This window comes from Poecile atricapillus, chromosome 3 (assembly GCF_030490865.1).
Source record: "Poecile atricapillus isolate bPoeAtr1 chromosome 3, bPoeAtr1.hap1, whole genome shotgun sequence".
NCBI lineage: Eukaryota > Metazoa > Chordata > Aves > Passeriformes > Paridae > Poecile > Poecile atricapillus.
In genome coordinates, this window is record NC_081251.1 from 33,232,470 (window position 1) to 33,250,074 (window position 17,605).

Consider the following 17,605-nt stretch of genomic DNA (forward strand, 5'->3'; position numbering starts at 1 on the left):
TGCCATACGAGTTTGTTATCAATTCCCACCTACTGAATCAAAATGCAAATAGCTTTTTCCCTCCAAGCAGCACTGACTGTGTGGTGCTCTGGCAGGAACTGCTTTATCTGTTTTATAATGTGCACTGATCAGGGCCTGGATGATCAAGAGACAAACTTACCCATCAATAAGTATCTTTGTAATTAAGTTAAATGCGATATCACTGATGTGTCAGGCAGTCAAAAGAAAAGTGTGCCTGCATTCACGAGGTGACCTAGAAGTCCCAAGCATAAAAAGACACTGAAAGGCACCAGTCCACAGAAGGCTCTGCCTTCAAAGCCACCTTGGAGTACATACCTCATGTGCGTGTCTGAGAATAGCCCACGTTCACCCAGTGCCTTTAGCTGTGCAAGAACACAGGAAATATAACCCTTCCCCCACCAAACCCCAATTTCTCAGATGTTAAGAAGCAAGTGATGCAAAAAAGAAAATCGAACATTAGAGGATCCAGTCTATTCTAGCCAATCATCTGATGAACCTGATCACATTCTTATTTTTAATTACTGGTGGGGAAAACAGTTATGAGAAAGATGCCTGCAGAGGGAGCCTACCCCAGCACATGTTAATCATCTAAGGGACAAATCTTGTTCTGAACACTTGGTGTATTTTCTGATTCCAGGGAGGATGTAAGCAGTGGATTGAAGCAATAGTTGAGAATTGTGCAAGGTATAATTGACCACACCATATTTTGCTATGATGGCAGACTTGATTCTCTGCTACTTGACATCCGGAGTAGCTATTTGCACTGAGATTCTAGGAGTGCAACATGGGTGCAACTTGATATTATAAGGTTGATTACAGAGATCATGCTTGGCAGACAATGAAGGGACTTACTGTACCCAGGACATGTAACCACGAATCGCACCTAATGCCAAAAGTGCTCCAGACTTTCCGGGATGAGAGACTTCATTAACACCATCAAAGTGTCCATCAAAAGCTAAACTTTATGGCTAATTGTATTCCTAATTGTTAACACTTCCAAGACCAAATAAGGAAACTTGGGAATTTTTTTTTGTTGTTTTAAGTTGACGATTTTCAGTCAGTTTCCTAAGGGTGATTTCAAAGCCACTCCACTATTATTTGGGGACAATATTCAAAATTAGGAAGTCCCTGTAACCTTAAAATGGGAGGATGTGTCACAAAAATGATTTTCTCAAAGTCCTGGGCAACAAAACAGATTACATCACACGATCTGCACAACACTAAAATTAGCAAGCATCTTGATGCAAGATGGGACACAGAGAACATACTACAGAATGTATAAAACCAAACTCAAACAGCATGAAAAAAGTAATGTTTATTTTTAATGTTTACAAAAGCATGAACACCTTATGCAAAAGCAGCACCCTGAACCATACATTTCCCCCAGTCCTCCTGGGATATTGGCAGAAAGCAAGTATTTTCTCTGCTCTTTAGTGCTCAAAACATACTCTGCTGAGGTAAATGGGAACCAACCCACACATTTCCATGGAGCTCCCTCTGCTTACAGTAGCAAAGGGGCCAGCACATCAGACTGCAGTGCACTGAGATGTCATATGGGTGTCTTGCTTTAGGTATCAAATTAGGTAAGTCTGTGTTTCTAACCAAGAGAAATACACTATCCAGATAGTTAATTAGCTCCCCATTCTCTTCAATTTTAACTGAAATAGATCCCATTTTAAATATGACTCTCAACCCATACTAGCTTCAATCAAGGTTTAACTTTATGCACCAGGAACAGTTTTATTCAAGTTTTTAAGAGATAGCTAGTGCTTGTAAGCTATTTTAGGACTGAGATCTCACATCATAAAAGCTATTGGTCCTTTCTTACCTCCCTTCCCAGCACATGCAGTTCAAGTGTTTACTCTGAAGAAATGTGCCCTTAAGTAAACCTGAAAAAAATGTGCAGCATTTTCATTTTGCCTTCACCTTTCTCTCCTGATCTGGAGCTGGAAGTAATGTGATGATCCTGTAATCAAATAGGCCATGCTTTTGAACTTAGAGAGAAACATTTGTTTAATGGTTAGACTCAGGCATCTTAATGGTCTTCTCCAACCTAAATAGCTTTATGACTCTATGATTTATTTTCAGAAGTTTTCTGAACAGAGAATATGATTGCAATGATTTCAAAGACTCACCTGGAGCAAGTTATTCATACTAAAACGATCCCTACTATAATACAGCATAATTCCCCAGCTACCCTGAGTTGAGATCCCTCCCCTCAGAATCTACAACTGATGCCTCAAAATATTTATTACACTGGTAGAAATGGCTCTGTCTTGTCTGCCATCCTATGTCTAAAATCACTGACAAATACTATTTATGTTTGCAAGACTGATATAGGATCTGTGGAACAAAAACTGCTTCATTTTACTGCTGGAGCTGTAGGAATCATTCTATTAGCTCCTGCCAAATTCACATTCAAGAAATATAATTTACTTCACATATTGAAAGAATCTGCTAAGAACCCATACATATATACACACACACATACACTATGTATGTGTACACATATATACACACATGTATAGATAATTTGTATTTAATTTTACACTGAAAAAGTGCTAAAGTAATCCAAAACTGTCACTGCTAGAGATGAGGCTAAATTAAATGGTATTACTTATATGGCATCAAATATTTAGAGACTCTGGTCCAAGAGCTTCAGAACTCTTAGCAAAAAAATTATCATTCATTGGCAAAATAAGTTTCAAATGGTTTGAATTTAATTTTTCAATAAATTGAAAGGATTTAGAAGAACAAAATCCCAATAACGCTGTAAAGAATAATAGTACTGCAAAAGATTGTATAATTTGAATTTCAGTACTGTGTATAGAAAATACACATATTTATACATACTTTCATGGCAAAATTTTAAGGTTCCTCAGATTCAAAGATGACACTAATGAATCTGTCAGTATTTCACATGTGCATTATTGCCTCATATTTTGAAAAACAAAAAGCTGTACAAGTTCAGCCCTGTATTCTGTGAGTCTGGCTGCATAGTCAAAACAGAAATATTGCACTCAAGACCATGCCTACAAAAATGCACATTTAATAAGGCCATTATATTCAAGAATGTAATGGGACTTGAATTACATGAACAATCAAATATATCATAAATAGACCTAGGAAAGTCATACTGCGAAAGATGTTCTCAAAACAGCAGTGTTCCAGTAATTTAATAACTGGGCTTTTTTTTCCCATGAAATGGCAATCTCTCAAACTGGTTTTATGCACAGGGCCAGACAACATGATGTGTACATACACATGCATTCTCACAGTGAGCTTTTTCATGTTTTTTTAGAATTTAACTATTACCCCAGCATTTGACAGTAGGCTTCTACTCTAGCTCTGTCAGCAAGGTTCAAGTGGCAATCAACTTTAATCCACTTCCATGCATGATGAGGGGGAGAAAAATTTGACTTTCAGTTATTTAAATATTTAACGTCATGCAAGACATAATTCTTAACTCAGAAAGTGGAGCAAAGACACAATTGAACCTGTATGGAATACTCCCCAGTATGCTGTTGCAGAGCTAGATCACATTAAGAGCATCAGTTTAGCTGATCTGGCTTATTGAATGAATGATAGAGCAAACAACCAATTTAACACAATTCAAGGAATGACACAGATTTACAAGTTAGCTGCCCAAATCCCATGGCAAATAGAAAGAATCTACCCTTTAATCACAGTGGGGTATTTGACCTTGAAATTACAGGAGGGTAACTGTACTCACACCAATCACTACCTTGGAGTAGCAGGTGTGCTGTAAATGTGCTTTGTAGTTATTTACTCCTTTAGCCATTCCAAATTTACTGAGTCAGCCAGCATTTTGGCTTGGTTAAGGGTAGTGGCATTTGTCCAAGAAGGAAGGGTAGATCACCATCCCTCTTCCCCATGCCACACTACATAAATACGCAGTTCGGCAAATGCAAAAAGCATCATTACAAAGGCTGGAAGAATCAGAAGACACAGCAGATAAGAAACTTAATGGTCACATGCATTTGAGTTCAGCAGAGACAGTTTTTCACAATCCTATATTCTGCCCAAAAATCCACAGTGGTGGTGATTAGGGATGAACCACCTTCCAGCTGAACCAACTCCAGCATTAGGAATTATTGTTTATTTACAAAAGACTATATCCAAAACTGGTTTTCCTAGGACCTGTTTTCTGAGTTTAGATTATTTTTTTTTTTTGAGACAAGACAAACCTGAGACACAGAATATGTGACCTGCTTGCATATTATAAACAGTCAATGGATGACTGAGATGAAAAACTCAGTTAAACATGTCACCTACTTTACACTCACAGTTCCGTGTACACTTTCTGCACCAATGGTGCCGCTTGCCAGGTATGTTTGTTGCTACCTCTGGATATGCTTTTGGCCAGAGCTGGGGTCGGGGGGGAATGCATTTGGACAGTAACAATGCAGCTCTTGCAGTGATGGCCAAGGAACACAGTAATTCAGGATATAGTTTCTAATTCCACCCATCTCCTATTCATTGCATGCTAAGCAGCTCAAAATGTATCTCTTAATCACATTATTCAGAAGGAGTAAAAATCTTTCTCTGTTTTCTTCACAAAAGGAATGGTAAAAAGCCCTTTATGTAATATGTAAATGAAAATCCATCTGAAAGTTTCTAATTATTTTAGCAGCTTTGACTTAAAATGGTGGCCTGTCTATCAGCAATACTTTGTCTAGAAGTGTCTAACAGAGTTTTGACAGGTATCAAGCAATAGCAACATTTTCAATGTTTTATATTTGCTGTATTTAGTACTTTTAAACCAAATTCTCTCTCCCAAGAAAGTGATGGTTAATCTTTTAGTTAGCATGACTGCCCATGCACACAACATTTCTAAATGGAATTCCATGCTGTTTTCTCTCCACCCTAGCATTATCTTACCATTTTGAGTATCAGTCAGCGCCACATATTTAATGCAGGTCACGGACAATAAGTAGCAAGCCTATTTTTCACTGCTTGCTTCAACCAATATATTCATTCATATTTATACATTCTTAAAATGTATTCTTGACTTGACTCTACTAAAAGTACCACTCCAAAATCTCAGTTTACATTAAAATGATGACTTGATCAAAGGATATCACCAAAAATCCCTTTTACTCCCACAAGGAAACACACGTTCTCCTGAATTAGTATTAATAGATACTTAGATTAGAGGAGTCCATATTTCAGAAACCAGTTATTTAATGCTCAATATTCTTTTCAGCAGATGAAGAGGTAGGTATATTTCCACACAAGAAAAAATAATAAAACAAAAACCAAACTGTAACAGATACTCAATTAAATCAAGTAATGTCTGAAAAGTCAAACACTGTTCTGACAGCACATATTTTGTGAAGGTACTCTCCAAGGAGGACAAGAAAAGTTGCGCATTCTGATTAGATAATATGTCATAATTTGAAATTTAATAATTTTCTGAAAAGAAAGCACAAGTATTCAAATGCTACTTCCTTCCCCTTCCCCTCACCCCCCCCCAAGAAATGTGGGTGCCTGTATCAATGGTAGCATTAACTTTTGGACTGCTAAACTTGGAATCAACTGCAATTCTTCCTTACATTCACCAACACCAGCAGTCTACAAGTTTACACAGAGACCATATGCATGATAATTACATAATTACAATAGAAATTCAACTTTAGTGTTGTTCTTAAAACAATCTTCATAAATAATGAAAATATCTGTGTTCTAGCTCTTCAGTAACCTAAGGTTAATTGGTACAGATAGTGTTTATTTTCTTCCTTTTATAAACCAAACTGGAGGTTCCTCACTGCCAACAATGGTTAAGGCCTGGATCAAGTTACTCTCCTTTTGCTTTTCCCTTTTTCTGCTTTTTTCCATTTTCCACCACCGCATTATTTTCTGGTTTGCTTACTCCATTTGCAACAGCACCATTTGCTATTTTGCCATTCTTTACAGGCTCCTTGGGCAGCTTATATGTCCGATAGTAGAAGTTACCAAACAGGAAAATGAAGGTGACAGCATAGAAAATGACACCCCAGTGCATCCATTTAGGGAAAGGACAATCAATATAAATAGACAAGGCTGTGTGGCCAATAGTCACATGGAACTGCACCTGAAAGACAGAAAATATAGAATCAAAAACATCTGGATATATTCTGTAGGTGTGGGTGCATCCATTTATACCGATTCATTGAGTAATGAAAACTGCTGAATTGGGAGGTGGTAGGGAAGCTGTCTTTGGCTGTCACATTCCTGCAGGCACATTCATGCTTGACCAGGAACACCAAATTTATTGTAGTACCTGGCACCAGTTTTCAGAAACAGGAAAGTGAGAAGATAATAAAAAGATAGTAAGTGATCTCTACATTTTGAACATGTTTTTGTTTTTCAATTGAAACAACCAGCAAGGAAGCATTAGACTTTAACTCACACAACAGTTAACTATGCTGTATATTTTTTTTCAAAGTTGAATAAATGCTTCCACCTCCAGGAAGTACTCTAACTGAGGAGTGTCAGACAGAGAAGAACTTTTGGAAGGAGCAGTGATCTGATCCAAAGCTCTGCAAACACAAATCAAGGCAGAGGCAACATCTTTTATCCCAAAAGGAAGAATTTTACTTACCAATTGCAATATGGTCAAATATCGTTTCCACCACAGGTATTTCTGAAATTTAGGGCCGCAAGCTGCTAATCCATAATACATGTACATGATGACATGTATAAATGCATTCATTTGAGCTCCGAAAAAAGCTGTCCAGGAACAGAAGGAAAGACCATCATGTAATTTTGGAAAAAGAGGATTTTTTCCTAGTATTACTTATATCGTTATTTTTAATAGTAAAAATTACAAAGCACAGGACATGTCAGGATTCCATCTCCAAAATATTGAATAGTATAATACAGATGAGTTTATAATGGTCTAATGTATAATACAGGCTGTCAACATGTGCTGACACAAACAAATGTAAATGCAAGAAAAATGTCACATCTTCCATGTAACTACTTATGACAAAGCTTTTTATAAGGTTTCTGTTGAATAGACATAAATGACATCAATTCTACATTGGTTGTTGTAGTGTAACTGCAATGGTTTTTCCAAAGGATTATTACAAGCTTTATTTGACAATGTAAAGTACAAAGTACCAGGCTCCAAACTTAAATCTTTTAAACTGTATTTAAAAGCAAAAGGTTCATTTCTCAGCAAGAAGTCAAGAAACTCACATGGAAGTCTGATTAAATAAGCCAAAAAAAGCCCATACAAAGCAAAACTTGACTCGTGTTTATAAGAACTTTAAGGCATTGCCAGGTGAGTTTGTCTAAATTAATAATCATTCATTCCTTTCTTTATTATTTAAAATACCCAGCATACTTTTATATATATATATATATATATATATCAGTGTATAGTAGAACATTTTCCAGAATGATCCATGTTAGATCCCTGTTGACAGTTTCATTTGCATTAAGACCTCTTTGCTTTGTCAAGATTAGAAGCCATTTAACAGAAACACATTATATCTTGTTAAGGTATTCTTACAGTGACAGAGCGGCTCAAAAATGCTCTAATGTGTAAGATTAGGGCAATACAGACAATAGCTGCTGACATCAAACAGCTCAGATGCGCGTGTGGCCTGGACCCACTTGTTAAAATAGGGTCTAGTTCATAATAGACCTGTCTATGTAAGCAGTGTGCTATCAACTAGAAAATAGAAGAACACAGATCTATCCACATTTATGCAGCGGTGCTACACAAATGTAGAAAAGCAACTGCTGCTTTTCCTTTTGCAGGCTCTAGGAACTACAAGGCAGTGCTAGAACACCAAAACTTGAAAGAAATTTGGAAATAGTTGCAACTGAGGTATTAAAAACTGCTGATATGAAAATTCTGTAAATGCAACAAGGGAGAGGGCCTTTTGAGATATCCAGGGAATTTCTCAGCAAGACTACAAGTAACCATCCAGTCTCCAATAATCTTATTTTATAGGTGCAGTTACAAATAAAGATCGTTAAATATCTGGTTGAGTACCTGCTTCCTGCATATTATCTGAGAGAAATTAAAAGGCAGTCATAGATAGTAAATTTACATTATTTCTTCTTCGCAATGTAAGAGGCCACTTAGTACACAATATCTATAGTAAATGGAGCATAAACCCCCCCATGCATTAAGTATTAGTGTGGTTCAAAAAAACCAAAAAACAAACCCAAAATATTAGTTTGACGTTCATAATATGGTATTTTGCGTTTACTATATGGTATTTTCAGTGTTGCAAGCCTACAAAGCACACATCAAACAAAACTGGGCATTTTCCCTGTACCCTCAGCTCTGCAGAGCTTTCAGTTTGAGAGACACGGCTAAACAACAGGAACAAGAGTACAGTGTAGACAATTAAAAATGTGGCAAATGTAATAATAAAATTACTTGATGGAGGCTTTAGAAAGGAAGCAAGGGGAAAAAAAAAAGGCTGATAATGAGTTTCGACTTGTGTCATTTTGAAAAGGTTTCAAAAGTGAAATGACATTTATTGGCTGAACTCCAAGGGAAGGTTTCAGAATTTTATACATGCTTTTTTACAAAAATAAAAGCAAACCTCAAATTCATATGCAATGCCAAAATAACATCTCCACTGACTTCATTACATTTGCATACAGAATGTGGCCCACAATTAGATTTTGGAGCTCCCTGTATCTGCAAAAATTAAAGTTAAGCAAGACACATATCTTTCTGTTTCACACAGATACAGATACTTTGAAAGGCAGCACTTCAGGCTTGCAATTGATGCTCATGAGGAAAAGAAAAGAAGTTTTGCAATTCATTAGATTATTGCCCTGCTATCTTTTCCTCCCCCATATTTCCCACAGAGGGAGACTGTATGCATTAATAAACAGTTTTGTATATTATAAATTCAAGTCTATAAAATTTTCTTCTACTGCTCCCAAACAACAACAATTCTTCCTTTGGCCCAGTCAAAAGCAAATGAGGGGAAGGGAACTCACCTTGTCCACCTGCAACCCACTTGATACCAATCCACCACAAGGTGAACATGGTGAAATGGTGATAGACATGAAGGAAACTAATTTGGTTAAATTTCTTCCTCAGGATGAAGAATACTGTATCCAAATACTCAATTCCTTTAGAAACATAATACCACCATAAAGCAGCAGCTATCTGCAATGAAAAACAGAGAATCCATAAGTTTTAGTGATTCCAAGCTGAATGGAATAAAGTTCTCACCATCTATCTGCTCTAAGAGAAGGATACCTCTTCCTTCACTAAATCCTGGTTAAATGTTGAGGTGGAGTCAAACATCTAACAGTATGAGAACAACAAAAAAATACTCATTTCATCTATTCAGGACATGAAAGATTATGGAGGAAGATTATTCTGAGCCAATTGCTCACAAATCACATCTGTAAAAAAGAGCTGATATAGTTAAAAGCTTTGCCATATCTGAACAGTTCACTGGTTAAACACATGAAGTTTGTGTCCTCATTCTCTCCTAAACTTTGCAGAAGTCGTCTCCCACAGGGCTTCCCCTTCTAATGAGGCAACACTGATGTGGTCAGAACAATGAGGCAGAAAACGTTATGATAAATGAAGCTGCGAAGGGGAAACCTTCAGTACCACAGGCATATGGGTGGAAAGGTATCAAAAAAAAGTTAGATGCAGTACAGATTTCACATTCCTTATAGCACTATTCCCTCAGCTTCTTCTGCCCTGCTCAGTAATTCCTTCTGTAAAGCAGCATTCCCCCAGTGGCTCTCTGCTATTCAGGGAGTAGAAAAAAAAAAGAGACCACAGGAGGCATGAAAACTGAACAGATATAATCCATCTACCCAACAGGGAAGTGCTACACACCCAAAATTCTTTTTCTAATCCACCCATCACAGTGCATCTTGCCCAGGATGCAACATAAACAGGGCTTCCTGCTGAAATTAGGATATTGTCAAAGCAAGTTAAGCCAAGAAGCTCTGTGTAGCAATATGCTAATGCTATGATATGGAAGTATGGTGGCAGTAAGGACTCCCTCCCAGGTCCCAAAACATAGCAACAAGTCTAGTTTTGGCATTGTAAGTCATCTAGCTTGTTATGCAAGGGTGGGACCAGATGGTGACTCACACAGGAGTGGGAAAAAAAAAAAAAAGAGTTGGAATTGGTACCACCAGCAAGGAGAGCAGGCAATGTCACAATACACCTATTTGTAAGAAGCTGGCCTTGTCTTTCTGGACCAGTTGATGGTGAACCAGACTTTCTTAACTTAATATGGTGTGAAATAACCCTAGCACCCCCTCAGTGTCCAGGGAAGACAGAAGAAAAGAGAGTTAACATGGAGTAGCTTCCCTTTCCAACTACACACATAATTTTAGGTGAGACAAAGGGGAATTATAAAGAGCTGTAGAGAGCAATGCATGGTGTTTTCCTCCACCTCTCCAAACCAGTGGGAAAGGACAGCATCTCTCCACAGACTAAGTTTGTCATAGCCATAATTGGTCTGGTGAACAGTTTAGGAGAAATTACAGCAGAGGCAAAAATGCAGCATTGGAGAAGAGTGCTGCATATCTGCATTGCAGGCTCTGCAGTTTCCCAGAGGGACTGCACATCTTACTGATGCCAAACTGCAGCCTTCTATGTACCTGTTAATGAACTTCTCACTCTCTGGATGTGATTTAGCCCACTTCAGGTCTTGGGAAGAGCAGGCAGATTTTTTCACTTTTACACAAAGAGATATTAATATCTAAAGCTGGAGAGAGGCTTAATGACAGAAAAGTGACTCCCACAGATCTTGGAGTTCCCAGACACACAGGCAAGCTGCAAGAATCATATATATGTATATTTATATACACATATATATATGCATATATTTCTCAATATCCAGTACTGCCTCTGGGACAGGCAGTCAGGTAATTAATGACACCCACATCAAGGTTTGTCTCACACCCAGTGGGTTAGCATAACAGTCCAGCATCTTTCACAGATCTTTGCTAAAGTTGCATCTTTTAAATAAATTAAGATAAGCATCTTTTCATTTCACAAGTTAACAATAAACACTTTGGACTGTATATCCATAAAATGACAATCTAGCACTGCAATACTCAAGCTCTTTGGAGGTCCTCCCCTCAAAGAAACTTCTAGAGAACCAGTAGGTCAGTTACAAGCAAGCTTCCATAAAATCTTTTATAAATTAAATGAACATTTTTGTATCAAACAGGGGAACAATAAGTCAAATAGGCAACAAGCAAATAGCCAATTTACTGTGACACAGAGGAAAATATAAAATTCCTACAAAAATATTTCTGTCTTATACCCCAAGTGCCACAAGTTCAGTATATGTTCTTGGAAAGGTCACACTGCACCTAGCACAGAAAGCAATTACAGTCCACGGGTAAAAATAATCTAAACTTTTGATCAAAATGCTTCCCATCACTTAAGAAAAACAACAGGATTCTTTGAAGGATTATACCTGCTGATTTTGTGTTCCTGTAGATTTTTTTGCCTGTCAGCTTCTTTGCTCTCTTACTATCATCAAATTTTCTACCATTTACTCTCAAACCTGATAGGTTTTGTGTACTGATGATCTATTTCAGTACTTCCAGTCACTTCTGCAGATGTTCTCATCATTAGCTTATAGAAAAAAATGAAACAGATGTCAACTCATTTGCCTGAGGCCATGCATAAAATCAGTGAAAAAGGGCAGAAATAGAGGAGAACAATGCACTGGTATGTAAGCTATGTCAGGAGCAGGTGGCTACTATTAAACTTGTTTTGCAAAGCATCAGAAATCATGACCTAACCTGTAGCCTTTGGACATTGTATGTAAGAAAGATTTAGTTGAAAAGAAAAGGAAACATGCATTAAAAAGACGCATTCTTGTAATGAACAATACTAGTCACAACCATATATTTTCTGGTAATTTTCATACGTACCAATCTAAGTCTGTTAAAACACCAGATGGCACAGAAAGATTACATTACAGCCTAGGATTAAGAGGTTCAACAAGAGGTCCAATCCCATGTCCTCTGCCTGCTGCAGGGTTTTTGATTGGAGGGCTGTTTTATTACAGGACTCTGTTTCTGCACCATTCTTCCTCATTTTGGGTTGGAAACATTTATCCATTAAGGGGTATGCAGGGACAGGTACTACTTGGAAAGTCACAGCAATGTGAAAAATTAAAATAGCTTTTATAGTGAACCCTTTTCCCTCTTTCAGTTTTAGAATTTGTGAATTTGTCTTTTTCATAAGAAGAAACCACTCAAAGCTCTACACATAAACACAAACAATGCAGATTACAATTACAATACAGAAAATAACCATTGCTTGGCTTCATGATTACAATCAGCACGCTTAAAATAAGTTAGCTCTTCAGAAGTGCTAATAAAATAGATGAACTTTGACCTGGGAAACAAAGACACACAAACGTAAGCAGAGGGGGAATATGACTACCTACAGATACCAGCATATATTAATTTAGAGCTACAAAACTGTTCACTTCAAATACTGAAGTTCCCAAAGGAGTACTACAAAACATGGATTTAACATCTCATCTCTTTTTATTTATTATTTTGACTCTTAAACTATAACCAAAAAAAGTTTTTGCAAGACCCATCTGTAGATCCCTCTAAATACTTTCTTAGAGGTTTGGTCCCTCTTTTCTTTCTTGTCTACTATGAACATTTATGTTTCTTTCATAACACTACCATCAACTTCCTGCCAGCAGTCAGTACAGTGGCTACCCACTACATTCATCAGGTAAGTCCTTCACAAAGGAGTTCATTTCAGCAAATGTTTCTGCAACTGGGGATTTTCATCTGCAACTGCAATTTTCATCCCTGCTTGCTCCAGTTGTCCATTGTTTCTTGTAGAACAGTCAGGGGAGACTGAATGAGATTAACATGTGCAGGTAGGTTCAAAACAGTAAGCACAGGGATCAGCTTCTCCACATTTTGTGCAAACTACCCACACAATTAACTATAAGTGAAAGCCAGAAGATCAATACAGGTGAAGAAAATATACAGACAAATACATGGAAAAATATCCCTCTAAAGACTGGCAAAACCAAAGAGGCTATGTCTGACTTAACAGGTTTCTGAGCTACAGGTTGCTGTGCTGCTAAACTGTACAGGGGAAGTGCCACCACATGCCCTTACACTGTTCCCTTAAAATCACTGGCTTACTGTCTTGATACATGATGTGGGTTGGGAACTGTTTTCTGGGAGCTCTCTGTACTTTCTTGAAGGACAAAGGATGGTTTCTTGACCCCTTATTTTGATCAAGAGCTTTACACAAAAGAGGCCACTAGGCGATGGCAACATCACAGTGACACATTCCCAAAAAGCCAGAAACACAGGCCCTACCAAGGCTCCTACACTGCCATTTAGACCACTACATACAATTAGCTTTCAGTTTTTCAATATTAGTTTTCTCAATACTTGTTCCAAATATCAAAGCCCCAAATTAAAGTCATATATGAAGCATTGCTTTTCAGAGCATGTTCCACAATGCCTTCTGGGCTCAGTGCTGTTTCCATGTGAGTTAGTCCCAGTCTTCTTTATCTGAGCAAAAGAGGATTTATTTACTCATTCCCTTGCAAATATGGTCATTGCATTTGTCATTGATTCTACTGTTGCAGTGCAGCATTTCTCTGCAGAGGAAACCTCGTGCCAATAAATGCTAGACATTTAGTATCTAGATCTATTAAAAGGGTAGGAAAGATGTGCTGAAATGCTGAAATCAATTCTATACTCAAAACTGCAACAACACTTTAAAATTGCTTTTGCAGGTTTATATTATGAAAATGTTGGTGAAAGAAATCTTGAGAAGGGTTTGGATTTTTTTGTTTGTTTGTTTTGTTTGGTTTGGTTTGACAGTGTCAAAAAACAACATACCTTCTAAATCCAGAGCATGATATTAAAGCAAGACAGTAATGTGTCTCAGAATCCTCAGTTAGATGAAGCACACTTGTGGAAAGTATAATTTTCTACTTGCAACTTATTTACCTAAACTTTGAATTCTTTCAAAAGAACTACCAGAAAATGATTAAGATAAGAATCTTGACTGATAGCATACTCAGTACTCAAGACTCAATTTTTCCCTCCTTTCTCACCTCCCTCAGATGCAAACTGAACATGCTACAACTTAAAACTTGTGGGATACATTTTATGCAAATCCTTAAATCTGGGAAATAATTTTTAAAAAATTAAAAAGTAATAATAAAATTCAGGAAGTAAAAAAAGTATATATTGTTAGAGTAAACCTTTCTTTCTGGACATAGTATAAATACATTCTTCAGGTCATTTTGCCTTTATTTTATTGTATTATAATGCTGTGCTTGTCATAACAAACAAAAATGGATGATAATTCTTTTGAGCAGGTCTGACCTCTCCACTGCCTCCCACAAAAAAGTGCACCTTGTATAAGTGAGGGGATGAAACAGAGTACTGCTTGTATTTAGCTAATATAAAAATTCTTCCAACATACACCACACCAGTCCTCAATGTCATCCAGCTAAGTACAAGGGCATTCTATTTTCCTTATCTATGAAAAACCCCAAACCTGTCAAGCACTTGCTATACTTTTCTAGATCTTGTTTTTAACAAATTTTTTAACAGAATCATTCTAGCAACTGACATAGAGAGAACACTGTATTTGCAAAGGTGAAAGATTGGCAGCTACAATAAGGCCAATAAAAAATCTACACACAGTTGTTCTGCAATATCAGTCATTATAAATATGGTCTAAGGCTCAAATCTTTCATTCTCACTGCCATCCTGCCACATGCACAAGCTTTTGACTAACACTATCCATGAACAGCCACCACACAGACAAACGTTTTTCAAACCACTACAAACCACTACCATAACCCATACTTTCACTGCATTTTCAGGAACATGTCCTAATCTGTACATGAAATTTGCAAGAACAGCTGAGAGATTCTCAAGTGTCAGCTCAGCTGGAAGATAAAGTTCAGTGCATGAGCTAATCAGCAGCATTACGAAAATGAACAAGGATCTGCACTTTGCTTTTAATTTGGATGTTTTCCAAAACCCAGACATTTGAAATCTAAGATTATACAATGAAACATACTGATAATACATTTGCCAAATGCCAGCAAGACCTCATAAAGCAAACATGGGTAAAGGAGACAAAAAGTTGCCTCACCAGTATCGGTGAAGTGCAACCACAAGATAAGATGATAAATCTTATTTGCTTTGATCTAGCTAGAACACACCACCTTTACTGTGGTTACCCTGGTATCCCAAACTTCAGCAAATCTAGGAACCAAAGTATGTACACAAAGGTTACCCTGGATTGTACAGCTGTGCATGAAGCTAAGGATGGTATCTTTAGACTCCCCTTACTTGCAGCAGTCAGATCAAAGTTAGCACAAATATGCTGATGCACTTTGGTTAAACCTGCTAGGTACAATGTAGTCAAACCTGAAGTGGCCTGTGAGGATGTAACGGGATACAGTCATGGCTGACAGCAGCTGTGGAAACACTGTTTTCAGAAGAGCCTTAAACCATCATGTACTACTAGAGATTACACACATTCATATACAAATACAAAAAGGAAATACTCACCCTAACTTCATAAACATTATCTGAATAATCCACAGTCTGGCAGACATAGCTGTACCCTCGAGCTCTTGATGACAAGAACAACTGAAAATATTAAAGCCATACATGAGGGGAAGTATAATACATAAAGCACATTTATGACAATTATCAGCAAATTTTTTGCTACATCAAACTTACCTGAACAGAAATACTTAAAATATTCTAGTCCTCAGAATTCTATTGAAGAAAGCAAATATTTAGTACTAACAACCTATTATTACAGACTATTTTTTTTCTTATAGATTAAAAAGAATGTACGCATTTTTCCCTGCATGTATCTGCCCAGATAATTTAGAGCCTTGTACAACAAATTCTAGTATGATCTTAAGTTATTTGGACATGAATATTCCTTCTGATGGCTCTAGCTTTAGAAACTGTTTTCACTGCAATTGACAGAAATGCTATTCCCAGTATGGATTCAAGAACACTATTCAAGAGACAGGGATTAGATAATTTGGATCTACAATTCTTAACACAGTGTAACAGTTAAAATCCAGAACATCCACCCCCCACTTTGAACAGCCAAAGCTGAATACACACTAAACACAGTGAGGAGAAAAGGATAGAGAAAAGTTCCCCATTTTGTGCCAACAAAAATGGCCTCAAGCAATCGAAGTGCTTCTGTAGGGCCCCTCCAAATTAAGCATGTTGCAAAAACCTGGACAGGAGAAGATAAAATTGACATTTGAGCAAGGTTCCATTGGAAAGAAGTACACTTCTCTCGAGCAGCACAAAGTTCAGGTAATACTTCTAATCTTGACATTCATAAATGTTATTATCCAAGAATGTTTAAAGCTAAGTAATACCACTCTATTAAGGATCAAACAGAGATAGCAGTGGAGGATACATAAATTGGGGTGATAGAGAAAGATCTCAAAAGACCCTGTCATGGATAGGCACTGACTAGTCTTACCACTAGCCTGACTTCCATCTTATTTAAACTGAACTTGAGTATAAGTTGGTGTCTCATTTTGCACACAGCACTAGGAGCACAGTCAAATGCAAAAACAAGTGTTATGCAGGAAAAAAAAACCACAGCAGACAAAAGCTAGTGAACCTCTGGACTTATTTGCTGCGCGTGTGTTAAGGGAGAAGATGAAAGAACTGTCCACGGACATTAACCTAGAAAAGAAACTGAACTACTTCTGCATCATCTAAATCCATTTATAAACTACTGGAACTAACTGGAGCTCAGGTGTGGTCCCACACAGGCAGAAGCACATCCAGTACTAATCAAGAAGGGAAAGTTTGCACTGTTACAGAAACCAGCCAATCTCTACTGTGACCTACTGGATAACTCAACCAAGGTTCCCTTGGTAAAAAGGAAGTAAATTGATGTCACCAGACTGCCCTGAAGTAGAGTAAGAAATTCACGATTTTGTGGCAAAATAGAGTCTATTCCATTGAGACTTATGCATGTTCTAAACAAAATTTGCACCAAATTTGGACCTGAATTTGAATTTAGCATATGAGTCTTGCACTAGAATTGTAGTTCTTTATGACTTACTATTTAACATAAACTACCACAGATGAACAAAAGAGCTTGCCATCAGGATGGTTATTTAAGTAACTTTTAAAGGCGTTTCACATTCAAATTCTGTTCTTAGCAGTGTCTGGAAATTTTACAATCGCTCACAAAATACCAGCAGTATCACTTCACTCATAACAATTACATTAAAACTTGTGTGAATTACAATAGTGGCACAGTGGTATTGTAAACTTCAGAAGCAGAAATTGCCTTGTTACAGGGAACAACTGAAACTTGAACACCTTCCTCCTATCAGTCTCTATGATCAAGAAAAGACACTTGCTGGAAGTACTGTATCCATTGCCTTCACATGCCTTGAATAACAACCTAACATTGGGAGAGAGCCGGAAACTCTGTGCATAAAGTGATGAGCTTTCAGCATATCAACAAAAAATATGTATTTGCAGTCCTACTTCATGTTAATTCAGTGACCTGGAAATGCTACAAGCACATATGCTGTAA

General features: G+C 37.3%; 1 protein-coding gene across 1 annotated transcript in view; it reads right to left on the bottom strand.

Annotated features, from left to right (window-relative positions):
- Window positions 1–1,318: 1,318 nt before the first annotated feature.
- The window catches only part of ELOVL4 (ELOVL fatty acid elongase 4), a 39,671-nt gene continuing 23,384 nt past the window's right edge, over window positions 1,319–17,605 (bottom strand). Inside the window, exons 3-6 of the mRNA XM_058836837.1 lie at window positions 15,580–15,660; window positions 8,998–9,169; window positions 6,626–6,753; window positions 1,319–6,115 (exon numbers count right to left, since the gene is read on the bottom strand). Coding sequence (XP_058692820.1) covers window positions 5,840–6,115; window positions 6,626–6,753; window positions 8,998–9,169; window positions 15,580–15,660 — 657 coding nt within the window. The 3' untranslated portion in view covers window positions 1,319–5,839. The remainder of the gene's footprint in view (window positions 6,116–6,625; window positions 6,754–8,997; window positions 9,170–15,579; window positions 15,661–17,605) is intronic.